At 36.2% G+C, this 15,658-nt stretch overlaps 1 protein-coding gene across 1 annotated transcript; it reads left to right on the forward strand.

Annotated features, from left to right (window-relative positions):
- Nucleotides 1-807: 807 nt before the first annotated feature.
- LOC149243652 (uncharacterized) lies at nucleotides 808-10,243 on the forward strand. Its single transcript, XM_089374596.1, has 3 exons — nucleotides 808-1,436; nucleotides 8,487-8,764; nucleotides 8,964-10,243. Exons 2-3 carry the CDS (start codon nucleotides 8,498-8,500, stop codon nucleotides 9,873-9,875), a joined length of 1,179 nt encoding a protein of 392 aa, XP_089230722.1. The 5' UTR covers nucleotides 808-1,436; nucleotides 8,487-8,497; the 3' UTR covers nucleotides 9,876-10,243.
- Nucleotides 10,244-15,658: the final 5,415 nt, after the last annotated feature.

Raw genomic sequence — 15,658 nt, forward strand, 5'->3', positions numbered from 1 at the left:
AATAATAATAGATGAGAAATTATTATTTCCAAACCCAAGTTATTCATTTATTCATTTATGGTAAGAGAGGACCACATAATAATGATAAAAATGATACTCTTTTATCTAAAGTAAATTTTTTTACTTAACTTAACTATAATAAATTCTCATCTCTTTCTCTACTTATTTAAAAATAATAATGCTACCCAAAATATAAGTATAAATACATAACATATAAATATAAATATATAACATATCTAAATAAATTATAACATCTCATTATTTATCTAAAATAGTATTTTACGTTTTCGTATATAAAAATAGTTATACACATTTTACCATAAATTGAAAGTTTTTTAATTTTTAATGATACAAAATAATATATTTTTAAATCAATAATAAATAAGATGTAATTAATATTTTTAATTTTTAATTTATTAAATTTAAAAATTTAAAATTTTTAAATATAATTTTTCTTTTAAAATTTTTATACATTTAAATAATAAATATCTTAAAAATTAATCTCCTTAAATGGAAAATTTAAATAATTTATACATTCAACTTTAACTCTAAATAGTAAACATTAATTAATTTACTACCATAAATTCAACCCTGACCTCGATGTGCACCTGCCGAAACAACCCAAGGAATATATTTTATGTGAATAAAAAACTATTAAAAACAATCTGCAACCCAACGAAGTTACATGTGAATGATAAGCAGAGCAATGGATACTGTAGAAAGCTTTTCACCTCATTGGCTTATAGATATATAACTACCTCGAAGTATATACTCTACAGGCAAAAGCCAACAGAAACATATTCATTCATCCATATCTACATCTCATAAATGATATTTATAAACATATTTTAAACCAGGCTGACAACTGCCCACTACCCATCTTATCTGTGCTTGGAGTATCTTATTTCTGCAGTGCTGTCTGGAATATCTCCATAGGCTTACATAAGCTTACATGGTATTCTGAGTGAGATTTTGTTTTCTACATCATCTCCTCCACAGTACAGACATCATCAATCCATCTGATACCGGTGCTTCATGATTGATTGCTTCAGTATCTTCTGCTCTTACCCAAACCATCCTGGCTGTTGTTATTATTGTATTGTTTCTGGGTTCAGTGTAGTGTGACAGTTAGATCTGAGCAGGGATACCATTTTGTATTCAAACTTTCCTGTTGGCTTCCTGACAATCTGTCAGATTTAATTGGGTTTGGATTTATCTTGGTTTGAAGTTAAGTGAGAGCAAGAAACAGATTACAGAGGATTAGATTTGTATAGGTGTTGAAATAGACTAAGATGTGTTATGGAGAAGGGATTTCTTGTGAATTCCATGCAGGCATTGAATTGTTGCAGTTCGTCTGATGCACTTGTACTACTATTGAGCTTCATGAACATCAAGGGAAAAATTTCAAGGGACAAGAGCATTTCAGGGATTACCAGGTGCAGTTTTATAACCAAACCTTCATAAAATTTAACTATAATATTCCTTTGAGAAAATGCTTTTATATAAGCATTAGGATTGTGTGGTTTCCTGAGTTGCAAAGTCTTGGACTTTGGGACTGCCCACTGATTTCTGATATTTTGTCAAGCACATACTGCAATGTTCATGATCTCAGATGCTTAAATACCCAAGAAGGTTGTATGGAACCTTCTTCCAAGATTTCGCCACCACTACCCTTCTCAGAACTCGGCTAATAGAGCATCACTTGCAGCAGCAGCGTACTGTTACAAGGCTACTTTCTTACCTATTTGCTATGGCTGAGAAAGTCTTATTGATGGAATTTCAAGTCCTGTTTTTGTTTCCAGTGTGCATGATATTTTCAAAGGCGCTTTGCTGTGCGCTGCAGTAAATTGTTCTGTATCATTTGTCCTCAACGGTACTGGTTTCAACTCATTGGGCATGAAAAATGGTTGCTGTGAATTCTAGTATATTCATAGGGGGCGGCTCTCCTGGTTTTAATAGGATACAAATGTTCAATTAGTAAATATCAGCCATCTTGACTGATGTATAAGTTACAACCCAGGTAGGGTGGATTTTACAAAGGCTTTTTGGCTTTCTCTTGTCTCCTTCTCTCTTACTCCATTTATCTAGAATGACTTTGGGCGTCAGAGTTAGCTTCCTGTGTTAAGGTTATGCATACGGTCCGTGGATACTAAAAAGTGAATACCTATTCTGGCAAGAAGGCTCGATAGTGCATTTAGCCCATACCATTGAGCAGCGAAGAAATATCTTATTGACCTATGAATCAATGATAACCAATCAGTGCTTTCTGAACCGAGATGCGTATTCTTTTCTCACTAGGCTCACTAAACAACTTGGAATTCATTCAATCAGCTGCTTGTAATTCTAAGAGTTTCATGAAACTAATCTCTCTTCTTATTGAGGAAGATTTAGGGACCGTGATTGTACTATGATACAACCTTCCAGCTACATAAAAACGCAATATTTTATTCATCTGGACTGGATTCCAGAGTCATGCCTATTTTATATCTCTGTTTTCTTGTTTCCTTTCTCAGAAAGAGCTTCAGTTTCCATATCGGCTACCCATACAGGCCTTTAAAATGAAGACTTCAAAATTCAAGTGTACATTTTGGTCATCTTCGCTGAATTCTAATAGAGCCCTAATACCTTTTCTCTCGATACCTGTTCTAATTTGTTTTCTTTGTTTCTCAACAATGGAATAAAATAGCATCTTAGAACGCTACAGCTGGTGGTAAACATTTTTAGATTACAACAGAAATGTCAGGTTTATCTCTGTTACACGAATCTGAAAATGGCAGGTCGGTCTTCTGTAATTTTTCTACCTCAGCTCACTATCAGAACTTTTTTTTTGCAACTTTAAAGGCGATCAGAATTTGTGTAAATCAGTATACAAATCAATACATCAATGCTCAAGTTCTCAGAGCTCGTTAAGATGCGATTATAACAGAATCCAGCCAAAGTAAAATCAGTTCTATTTTCTCTTAACCGTCACTGCTAAGAATTGTTCTTGGAGTTTAAGTGTCTTCATGTTGTCAATCTATTTTTTCTTCTAGAGAAACTATGTATCTTGACATAAACAACCAACATTTTGGGTGGAACGCTCCACCCATCATCAGGGACACCTGACCGGTTTGTCGAAACGCAAGGGTTTATCCAGGGGAGCTTGATCAAAACGCAGGGGTTCATCCAAGTTCTTGCAAGATACTAGACCTATAATATTTCCGATGCAAGAGTACAGAAAGACTGCCCATTATTGACTGAAAAAACTAGAAACAAAATCCCGAAACCGCAGAGGAAATCGTCTTCAGCAGATATAAAAATTTCCAGCCCCTCTTCGGGAAGGGCTTGGGCCACTTCAAAGGTTTTGGAGAAAATCTCAAACCTGTCTCAAGCGGCCAAAGTTTCTTTACTCAGTTGACCTTCCCCATTTGAATGTTAGTAGTTTTGCCCTCCACCTTCCACTTAACCTTCTGATATGACCAGCCTCTTAGCGGCACCAAGATATAACTGTGCACAGCTTGGTATAAGCGAGCTTTGACTTAAGGAGAACTTGCAAAATGGAGATTTGAATATTTTTATACATTAATTCCGGTGTCCGCTTAAAGTGTCTATGTCGTCTCATAAAGATCTCTCCATTTTCTCTGCCATCTTAAAGTTGTAACTTATAGACTAGTTAAGCTAACTGGCAGCCAACAGATTAGCGTAGTGAAAGTTAGTATCCTTCGTCGATTATTTGAATATTCTGTTTAAGACTAGCCAAACCAGGCCAAATGGCACTTTTTTTTGTTCATCAGTTACTAATCGGTGGTGTGACTCTCTGAAATTGTAAAAGATATTAGCTTGAGTGGTTTGGTGAAATATTTGTTTTCCAACTGCATGGGTTCAAGTCTCTGGAGACATGTTATAACTGATCCATTTATGGCATTTATGAAATAGTTGCATCTAGTATAACAGTGATGTATCCAGTTAAAAAATAAAAAATAAAACTGTTTAAAACCATGGATGTAGAGGCACAGTCAATAACCTTTTTCTGGTTTATTTTGTGTATTACACAACATTCAATAGCCTCTGTCATTTCATTTGTTTGTCTCTTCCTGAATCATTTAGCTTGCCTGAAAAGGAATTAGAGAGGGGGTTGTTGTTTTACATGTTTGAGGGAAATACATCAATGGAAATACAATCTTTGACAGCCTTTCCACTTAAAAAGACAGGCAGTGTAACTTGAATGCAGCTGAAAGCAAAGAAGGTTTCCATGGTAGCCATAATGGATTGCATTAGACAAGCAGACTTGACATACCATGAGAAGAGTATCGCGGCATAGAATTCATAATCTAAACAACCAAAATCTATTCCTCTTATAAAATACAGATCGATAAACCTAATCTTTTATGCATTCAAGTGCACATATTTTGCCAGTCTTATCCTTTGGACTCTGGAGAGAAACATACATGTAGCGTTTCTGTAAAAGTTCACTGCCCCTAGATGGGCAATAAGTATTTTATATTTAACACCTGTTGACGCTGGAGTAATTTCCATGAGTGCCATGTCACAAGTAATGAGATTGTATGCCCAAAAGATTATATGCTAGGAATTTTTGTTGTCTCTAAGAAGAGGTCATAGCCAGTAGTCGTCTTATCTGTGGTACATTGTAATAGGCTCTTAAAGGAAATTTCATACTAGTAGTCTGGTACAGCAAATTTGAATTTTTGTGCTCTATTTCTTGAAAGGAAATGGGCAGCAGTATTAAGTTTGAAGAAGGAGAATAAACTTTTAACCTGGAAAAGTTTATTTTTACTAAGTTTTTCCATGTAACCAAGAATCTCACCCTCCAGGCTATAGGCAAGGGAATCTCACCCTCCAGGCTATAGGCAAGGTTATGATATTCTTCAGGGCTCAACTCCATTAGAACATTATACTCTCTTTGAACTCAACATGTCACTTGTGAGAATTGATACTGAGTGGGAGGGTGATGACATTTCTCCCAACCCCTGAGATAAACCCAAATTCCCAATCAACATATCTTTACTAAGTTGTGTGATCGGAATCTCTAATTAGCTTGCATAAATATTAAGCTGGCATTTTCCAATCTCATAGTAAAAGTTGCAGGGTGACTCAACCTGCCAGATTGTCTCTCCCAGTTCTTGAGCATTCTGTTACAATCAGCTGTTTAAAAGCAAGAGTGCTTAGAATTATAGAATCACAAATTAAGTTGTAAAGATGGCCTGAATTGTTGCACAGGCAAATTCCTGTCATGTGAGGCAAAACAAATTTCAAACAAACTAGAAGATCAACAGCAGAGTGGTAAGGAGGATGTAATTAGACTAAGCCAACCTCTTGTTTGGTTGGCTTATCCAGTCTACCACGAGAATGAGACACCTTGTTTGAGTTGATTTTTTACAAAAGGAATCTGTACTTGTAAACTGCTTAAAAAGCATCATTTAGGATACTGGATAAGTGTTCGCAATTTAGGATTATGTTAAGGTTATGATCTATTAGTCTAATGGAGTCATGGACCATGACAGAAACTGGATTAAAAATGACCAGTTACATATATATGGATATTGCTGTTTTTAGTTATTTGAAGTTTGACTCTGTAAAGTAAAGAGACTAATTTTTTCATAAATGCTATTTCTCGCTATTGCATATGACAATACAATTTCATAAGTTGAAGTTATGTGACAAGGTTCGTCGAACTTTAACCTTGAGGTTCGAATTTTGGTGAACTTTAAAAAAATTTTGAGGTTCGACGAACCTTATCGAACCTCATAGCCATTGACCAAGTGCATAGATCAAAACTCATAACCTCATGTCACAACTTAAGCTTGTAAATTATCCTAATAGTTTCCATGTCCGTGATAACATTTTTGATGTTTAATGATGTTCATTTCTTACTATTTTATCCTATAATTCGTTATATATATATATATATATATATATATACGAACCTAATGGCGAACCTCATTCGAACCTCATCATAAAATTCGAACATAAACTGAACCTAATCATTGTCGAACCCGAACTCGAACCCGAACCGTGTGACATTGAGTTGAAGTAGAGTTTGCTATTTTTTTAAGGGTGGTTCACGGACACTGAGTGGCCGCTACATCTATGGGAAATCCAGGTAGATCAACCCGAAGGGAACTACCTGTCGGCCAAACAAGCAAGGCCCAACTCCAAGGGTGTCAAGGAGATTTGACCCTGATCTCTCGATAAGCGAGATACTTAACAGCATGAACTCGACCAACTAAACTATCCCTTGGGGCTCTAGAGCTTACGATTGTATATGAAAATATATTTTTATAGGTTGAATACATGAGCTTTTGATTTGTTGCATACTATTTGGCAACTAGAAAATCCAATCACATAAAATGTTAAGCGTGCGTGAGAATTAGAGAAAGATTACAGAATATGGTGGTAAGAACTGGCATTTACATGTTTCAATTTATTGGCTCCAGCTTCTTCTTTCACTGCTTGCTTCCCAGTCTGTTACTGACGATGGGAAGTATTGGTCAACAAACCTATCTATTGAGGTTCATTCTCCCACTAGGAGTTACAATGGTCTTCCATGATCGTCATTTATAAGTTCCATGCTTCTAATATGGTTGTTAGGTTGGTATGTTAAAATTTACTCCTCTTACTTCTTCCATAAAACTGTGGGGACTAATTATGAAAATGAAGTTGTCTGTAACTAACATTGTTTATTTCCAGGACCATCTTATTTGCATCAAAGTTATCATACTCTCCGAGTCAGCATGATTGACTTGCGAGCTGGCTGACCCACCAAGCCTGGTTCTGAGTTGGCTGACTCGCTCGATTTGACAGTGACTCTTAATACTATCTATTTGTATTTAAATAATTTGGGGATAATAATAAATATAAGTTATTTAATAAATATGAAGATATAATGACCATTATATTTAAAACATTAAATTTATTATATTATTCAATTAACTTCTATTAATAATAAAAATCAGTGGTTTCACTTTGACTTTGATCCTCAGGTCAAAATTAGCCGTTGCAATATAGCCGTTGGAGTCTCTGCACACTCTATTTAATCAAGCTAAGCCAGATTAGTTCTTCAACTTGTCCTGACGATGAACCACACTGGTTGGTTCGAAACGCGTCGACAAAAGATTGATTATGTGATTTTGCCGAAGATATCTAGACAATGTTATGGATCACAGAAGTCTAAATTCCTTAGTGACTCAGTTGTCTGCTGAGTTAGTCCAACTTATTCCAGAATCTGGTGTCCCCTTTCTCAAGTTGCCAAGTTACTCCCCAGTGGATTTCTTGATGGTCATTCCCAAGTGCATCTTTGACAAACTTCATTTGCATCTGACAGTGACTCAGTTGTCTGCTGAGTTAGTCCAAGTTATTCCAGAATCTGGTGCCCCCTTTCTCAAGTTGCCAAGTTACTCCCCAGTGTATGTCTTGATGGTCATTCCCAAGTGCATCTTTGACAAACTTCATTTGCATCTGTCTTCTCGGACTTCAAAATTGCCAATACTTCTGACGATGAATGACATAGAACGTGTTTGATTGATAGACTTGTGTTTAATTTTCTAGTTCAAGTCATGGCCTATTGAAAAGTCCGGTCACCTCAGGAAGTACAATGCATCTGCTGTTGGTCGGGAAGAGGAGTATGTTTATCTGTCTTTTGTAAATCGGTGGATCTGCATTTGCATTAGGTAAATGCATCCTCTCATTTGATGTTTACATGCATTATTGTCACTGCTTAGCTTTACGTTTCTCAATTGGGTTTATCTCAGGTGGTGCTTGGAAGAAATGATTGTTATCCTGTCTAACTGGATTCAATTTCATCAAACGAAATGTTGAACTCATGACCAGTATATTGTTGTAATGAATGTTGCCATAATTAAATGGGCCAGGGTTTGGAGAAAGAAAAAATTGTAAAAATTGGGGTAAAAGCGGCAAAAAATTGACAAATTTAAAAAAATACAAAAAATAAAAACTCCTGTTTTTTTTTTTAAAATGGCGATTAAATCGCGATTTTAGCCACACTGCAGCTTCTAGCCTTAAGCCCCGAAGAATATCTTACCCTTACCCATGAACTTAAAAAATAAGACGTATAAGAAGAAACACTTAATTTCATGGATCTTGTATCAATAGACACAATGATGCAAAGAATGACAAAATGCATTAGTTTCATTTGTATCTCGCAAATTTATAATTTTCAGATCATATTCAAATCTTAAAAGTTGGTCTAAATTGTGCAAACACCAGAACCAAAAGTATATGGTACTAGTTATAGGTGACTAAGTCCTAAGATCCTAACCAAGAGATGAATTGAGTGTTTATGGTCTGATTCTTTAATAAGTAATCTGTTATGATTATAAGTTTGAGTCAAATATGATGGATATAAGTTTGAGGCAAATATGATGGATATAAGTTTAAGCGTCACTTTACTGTCTATTTCAACCTCATTTGTGCAGAAGTAGTTTCTTTAGTGCACATTTCTTATTGTATTGCTTGCATTGGGTCTTCAGTTCTTGCAGGTATGGCAGCAAAAGTGCACTGTGAAACAAACTTGTATGGAACTTTCTCAAACAAGAATGCATTCAAGGAAACACGAATAAAATTAAAGTTTGTAGATCCTTGGCCACAGTGTCCTGAAGTAATACCATCAAAAGACAATCAAGCTTACTGTAGGGACCAGAATTACAGTGACTTCAAGAAAGTAAGGATGGAAGGATATGATGCGCAGCATAGCAAAGAAATTCTTAAGCAGACAATGCTTAAACAGGAAGAAATTTTTCGAGGACAGGTACATAAGCAATCTGAACCGAGAAATATGGATCTTTGAATTATAAATGCATGGAACATATTTTGGTCCTTCATTAAAAAATTATCTGATTATTTTTTTTAAATTATAGTAGTGTAAGATGGAAGGTAATTTTATTCCCATAAGATTTGGATTTTTTGCAAAGGTCTGAAGCATTATGTTTGTTCTTGGGCTGATGCAGGTCCGTGAGCTGCATCGTCTCTATCATGTTCAGAAGTTATTAATGGCTGAGCTTAGAAACAAAGAAGGCACATCACAGTTTGCTCCACCAACGAGACAAACTAGTCCTCTCATGTTTCAGTTTGGATCGGACCATATACAACCTGAAGGGAAAAGGCATTTTTGGGACGCTCTCACCAGTTCTGTGACAGATAAAGACAATATAGGCTATAGACAGCCTATTTGGGGAATGGATCGTCAACAGAGCATTAGTTCTGATTGTCTTGGACAGAGCATACCAAATGTCCTGCAAGAAATCAAAGATGGCTCGCAAGATTTGTACAGGTTGCAACCTAGCAGAGCGACATGCAGAACATTTGATCTTGAACAGCCAGCCGTGGAATATATGAACGACAAAGATACATATCCAAATGAGGAAGATACAACTTTAAGAATATATGTCGATGATACCGCAAAATTGGACAGATCATCGAGTTTCCGCATGTGTCTTGAGCCTGATACTGATGTGCAGCTGACCTTGGCTACTGGAGGGAAACAAAGTAAAACAGAACAAAGTGGTAAGCAAAGTCGTCCGAGTTTAGGATTATCCTTTCCAGAATTACCAAGGGAACAAACAAGTCAATCTACAGGTCTGTTATGCGGTGATGAAGCAAAACTCTTCCCTGTAGCTTCTGTTTGGCCTGAAATAGCCGATCAAGAAAAAAATGGAATGATGGAGGGGACCCGAGGAACTGGCGAGAACTATATAAAAAAGGAAAATTACAGAGCTGAATGGCAAACGTTTGATGTTGAATATGAGAGAAACAGGAATGAGAGTCAATCCCTTGATCTCCAAACAGGTGAGATATCAAGACGAGAAAGTCTGAAACAGCCTCCTTGGCTTGTTCAAGCTTTGAATATGAACAGGACATGAGGTGTATTAGAACGCGTGGCTTTAGTCCTACTTTCACCAAATTGTTGGTTTAATATCTTTCCTGGCATGAAAGATAAGCACTGGAACAGTATTTGACATATTATTCCTCTCGACATTTGAATTTATTATGGTCGGTCCAATAAAGCCAGATTCATATGGTTAATTAGGCCTCCTCTGCTGAACAAAATGAGCTTTGCATATATACATCCTGGAAAACAACAAGGCGTTGAGGTTGATCATCTTGGCAGTTGGTGAATTGTTCAGAAAAATGGCGAACCATGCTCTCAAATCAATATCTATGCTGTGGAAACCCTGATGATAAGAGTCAAGACACATGAAGCAGTTGTTTTTTCTTGCATTTGTTTCCATTCTTATTTTCCTCTGAAGTCTGTACCTGACATTATCAGCCCAAACTAATTTTTTATATTCAGATAGAATAAATCAGAAATCAGAGCACATACTTCAATGGAAATGGAATCAGAGCATATATAGACAAAGCATTTGACATTGAACAATAAGAAAAGTATACCTGTAGTGCATAGATATCATATTCACAATGTTCATAAATCTTAAACAATGACAAATTCTCACAGATAGTATTCCCTAGTTACAAAGGGTTCTGCAAAGATTTACGCACAGAACCAAAGTAGCAATTGAGCTTCGACAGAGCCATAACTTCATGAGACAAGTGCCAGTTTTTTCTAGTTCAAAGGCCATTGGTTAAAAATGAGGATGCACTTTAATGCAACTAACTAATGGCTGCGATTCCAGGGATAAGATATGCACTTAATTCATCCACTTGAAACCCTGAAATGCTGGTGTCATAGGCTTGTGGCATTTCTTTCAATTCAAAACCCTGTTAGATGTAGGTTGCATATAGTTTTTTCAAGGAAAGCTTTGCAGGATCTCCCTTTTACAGATGGGGGCAGTTCAACTGCTAAGCATAATAAAAATGGGTAATCCAGTGGGATTAAGCCAGACTCAAACCTTAGTCAAACTAGAATCAAAAACCTTGTAGCAAACTCTATCTCAAAACATTCCGGTCAAGTGGATTGAACTAACCCACTGAATTTACAAGCTTTTGTATATATTTTATTTGGAATAATAATAACAGGGAGTTTTGTGGAAGCAAATTATGTAAGGAATTGTTTTTATGATGGATGGAGTGTCCACTCAAAAAGTTGGATGTCAAACTTCTTACACAATTCACTTCCAGAAAGCTCAAATACAATATGACTAACTGTGAAAATCTATAATTTTTTTATACAGTGGGAAAAATTATCATTATTCAGTTGTGAAACCAACAGTGGGGGCAACCATCACTGACTGCTATAGGTAAACGTAGGTTGATTCATCACTGTTATTAAGGGAAAACCATTCTACCTAGAATTACGTGCTGGTGGTCTGTTTGGATGTCAAACTTCTTACACAATTCACTTCCAAAAAGCTCAAATACAATATGACTAACTGTGAAAATCTACAATTTTTTTATACAGTAGGAAAAATTATCATTATTCAGTTGTGAAACCAACAGTGGGGGCAACCATCACTGACTACTATAGGTAAACGTAGGTTGATTCATCACTGTTATTAAGGGAAAACCATTCTACCTAGAATTACGTGCTGGTGGTCTGTAATGGGGCAGACTTTCACTCCTGCCATATGCCTTTGGTCTTGGGCCATCAACCTTTTGGTGGTCTGTAAGGGGGCAAGCTTTCACTCCTGCCATATACCTCTGGGTCTTGAGTCATTAACCTGTTTCCTTATGTCCTTGAAAGACAAGTTCTTAACCAAGCAGAAACAGTTTTAAGACATACTCCAAATCCTAACTATAAAACCTACATACATATTCACAATAACATACAAGCAATAATAAATATTGAAATCTAAAATATAAATTTTCATACTGCCAAGTTCCATCCATTGATAAACTAGTTGTAAATTAAAATCAGAACTGCAACTATTGTTGAAAACAAGAACCAAAACATAAGAAGGGATGGTTGGTCTCGTGTCACTTTGTCACACTGGGGACTCACCAATTGGCAATCCTTAGGATGCACTAAATTGCCGAGACAAATTTAAATTCGCAGAGAACAAGTATATTTCCTGCCTTCTTTGCCTTTAAAAATCCAAAGAAGGAAAGATTGTAACATAAGGTATGAAAAGTTATAATGATTCAAGTACCTTTTGGACTCATGCCATTTTGTTATACACAATTAACCATATTAGTCCTGTGTTGGAAAATATATATGATACATGACAAATGAAAAGTTAAATGAGTGTCATTTTCAACCCACCTTCAAGTTAGGTGAACGTGGAATTATGGAGTATTCCTGGCCCACCTGTCAGAATCTACACTCACCAATTGTTGCTTAAAGAAAATGTTGGAACTGATCATCCAAGCAATGCTGAAGTCGAATCTCTAAATCACTCTTCCATGTACTAAACAAACTACAAAAAGTATGTGATGGTGTATCATAGTAATGTAATGTTGGAACTGATCATCCAAGCAATGCTGAAACCGAATCTCTAAATCATTCTTCAACATACTAAACAAACTACAAAAAGTATGTGATGGTGTATCATAGTAATGTCATCAACGTTGTGTGATAGGGCTGGGCCATCATTTCCCCTCCCTTTAAAACAAATCTTTCTAGTGTTAGCAGTAGAGCTCCAAGGGGTCGTTGGAAATAAGATTTTATTTTATTTTTAAATAAAAAATGTTTTTGAATTTTGTTAATTACATATTAAAATGGTATGTATTTTATAAGAAAAAGGATCATGAGAATATGAGAATATGTATACGAGTTAAAGTCAATATGCACAAGAGTTAAAGTCTTTTTGAAAATTTATTATGTAAAGTACTTAAAAAAATAGGCATATCAAGCAACATTGTTTAGGTCAAAAAGTAATAAACAACAATAAAACACTGTAATTAGTCAAAGTGATTAGGTTGATTAAGAAGATATTACAATCAAACTTGTTGTAAGAGGGAATGTCTTTCTTCAAGAGGAGGTGCCTATGCTTCAACTGTGAGCTTGTGATTGATCACAATAGGCTCCCATATGTCATTACCCTACATGGACTCTTTAAGATGCTTTGGTTTATAAATGGCCAGAGGGACAATAAAAAAATTGTCAAACCAAGGGACCTTTGTGGCCCTAGCTAGGGAGTAAGTTCTTCGTTGTTCCTAATGCCTTCTTACTACTCGGCTTGCCTTGAGTTAAGGCTGACGACCCCTAAATAAGTTGTAGAGTTCATAGGCCTAGTGCTCTTTAAGAGGCACGTAGCTCATGGTAGATGATGTATTGGTCCAATAATCCATCATCTAACACAATAGTGTCACTTCCATCCCCACCTTTGGTGTGTGCGTTTGAATATGTAGATATTGACAAGCATAAATTAGAAAGCCATGAAGGCAAGCAAAAATTGTATTGCATTGTGTATTTATGAAAACACATGCATACTTTGTTTTCTATGACATAAACTATCAATTTTAATCCATTGCCATGTTGTGTGAAATTCTACATCCCATCGGATATTAATTTTTGAACCAAGGTAAGCAAATTTTGTACTTAGAAATATGACCTAAATCATATTACATTGGAAATTGGAAAGCTTCAATGAAAACAATAAATCTAAGTACTCTAATTTATAAACACATGCCATTGATTATTTGAAGTACCAACGCACAAATTTGAACTCTCAGTCATATCTATCTTTTATTGAATTATGAAAGAATAAAATATGCCACAGTGACTCAAAACAAAAACTTTCTCACCAACTTAGTATTGTTCCCTACATCTCCTTTATAGTGTAGGAAGAAGATAGGCACATGCATGAAGTGCTCAAGACGACTTAGTGAAACCCTAATCCCAATCCAATCTCCCAATGCACCCTAATTGCATGGATAAAAGTGCTAAGGAACTGTGCCTCAACTGGAAGACAATTTGTAGTATGCAAGTGATCTAGGTGGATATTGGTGGCCACCCACCTATTCCATTAGCTCACTTCATAATTTTCCTATTTTTGGCAATTTTAGGTCTTGAACTTCTAGAGTTGTTTTGAGGCCCTAAATGATATTTTTTGGGGAAACGAGAAAACATGAGTTAACAAACATGACTCATGTTTGTAGTTGAAATATGTTCTCCTTGGATAGACCTTTCTAATGGGCTACTATGCGTGCCAAATAGAGATTGTATGCCAAAGTTACGACCCTAGGAAGTTGCCGTTCCAACTTACCCCATCGAGACCCATAAGCCCTTGGCGCTTCATCTCCTAGGGTTAGAGTTTTGGATGTTTAGAGTTTCTCATTATTTATTCATGATAAAAGGCCTTTGAGCCTCATTGTAACACAATTTAATAATGCTGTAGCCATCACATCTCTTCCCAAAGATAAGATACCACCATTTGAGCTAGCTTTCTTTCACTCTACATGTAAACAATTTTAACATTTCTATTTATTAAATGAAGTTCAGTTTTACTATATCTCTGTGTTTGATTTTAAATCTGTATTTCATTTCATTCCCTTCTTAAATTTAGAGTAGTGGTATCAGAGTAGTCTGTTCTTTATCAGTTTTTCTTTGCATGTCCCCAACGAGGTCGATGTATAAGGAGTTAAGATTTGAACCACTTGAGCCCTTGCAACATTGTCCTCACTGATCCTGACGACCTCCCATGGCGGAAGAAAAAAAGGATGAGGGAGTAAAAGATCCTATCAAATTGTTGCTCGAAGAAGCCCTTAAGCGGTAAAGGAACTAGATGATGGATAATTTTTCCCAAATCCTTTGATGGATACTAACAGGCAATGCATCTTCATCCAACAACCACTTCAGAGGTGCCACCCCCTTTGAGGTACAAGCTAATTTTGATATTCCTATATTTTAAGTCCAAACAAATGCATATGCTTTAGATAAATCGTTAAATCTGTTAGAAGGATTTTTTTGGCATATAATTTTTCCGATAGAGAAAAGATTATTTTTACACTCAAGGTCGCCCCCCATGTCAAGGACTGGCGAGAAACTTATTGTGGGGAGAGGGCCATGGAGGAATCCCCACTATTTACAGTCGCACCCTCTTAGAAATCTTTCTAGGATATTGTTAAGGAGCAATATTACCTTGTTGGAAGCTATGAAGAGAAGTACATAAAATGCACCACACTACGACAGGAAAGGGACCAAGAAATGCCATATTTCACGAGTATCATTCATACCTTACACACGAAACTAGGTATCAAGGAATCTGAGCGACATATGGTGCTCAAGTAACATGGTTGTGTACACAAATACATACAAGAAAAAATGGAGTTCATGGAGATCTCCTCGCTTGGCACAACATATTGATATGCTATTAAAATCGAGCAAAAATTTAAACAAAAGAAGCGTGACTTCGGATTTACGAATCCAAAGCAGGGCAAGATCACCCCCAAACCACAGAACAAAGGGTAGAGCTAGGGTGGAACACCCCAAGGCAACCCATCGAAGCCGCAGGTAAAGAATAGTAATGGGAAGACAATGAAAGACACAAGAAAGTGGTGTGAGTTCTGTTATCACTTCAGGAAACTCTCCTAGGTTGCAGCTCGGAGATGCCTGGTAACATATAATCTTCAATATTTTTCTCAGAACTATTGGAATGGATGATGGTTTGGATCAAGTCAGACAATCATTTCAGCTCTATTCTCACTCAAGACATGCATGAACACCCTCAACAACACAATGCTTTAGACCACTAATACTCAATAGTTTATAGATTCAATGGATAGATGGAGAATACTGACTGCACCA

Source organism: Pinus tabuliformis, chromosome 8 (assembly GCF_031772625.1).
Source record: "Pinus tabuliformis cultivar Carrire ecotype Pingquan chromosome 8, CPIR1, whole genome shotgun sequence".
Taxonomy (NCBI): domain Eukaryota; kingdom Viridiplantae; phylum Streptophyta; class Pinopsida; order Pinales; family Pinaceae; genus Pinus; species Pinus tabuliformis.

Bases quoted from the DNA above. Each gene is read 5' to 3' on its own strand.
- LOC149243652 (XM_089374596.1), top strand. From the start codon at position 8,498: ATGGCAGCAAAAGTGCACTGTGAAACAAACTTGTATGGAACTTTCTCA. The intron at 8,765-8,963 runs GTACATAAGCAA...GGGCTGATGCAG, and splicing joins AAGAAATTTTTCGAGGACAG to GTCCGTGAGCTGCATCGTCT.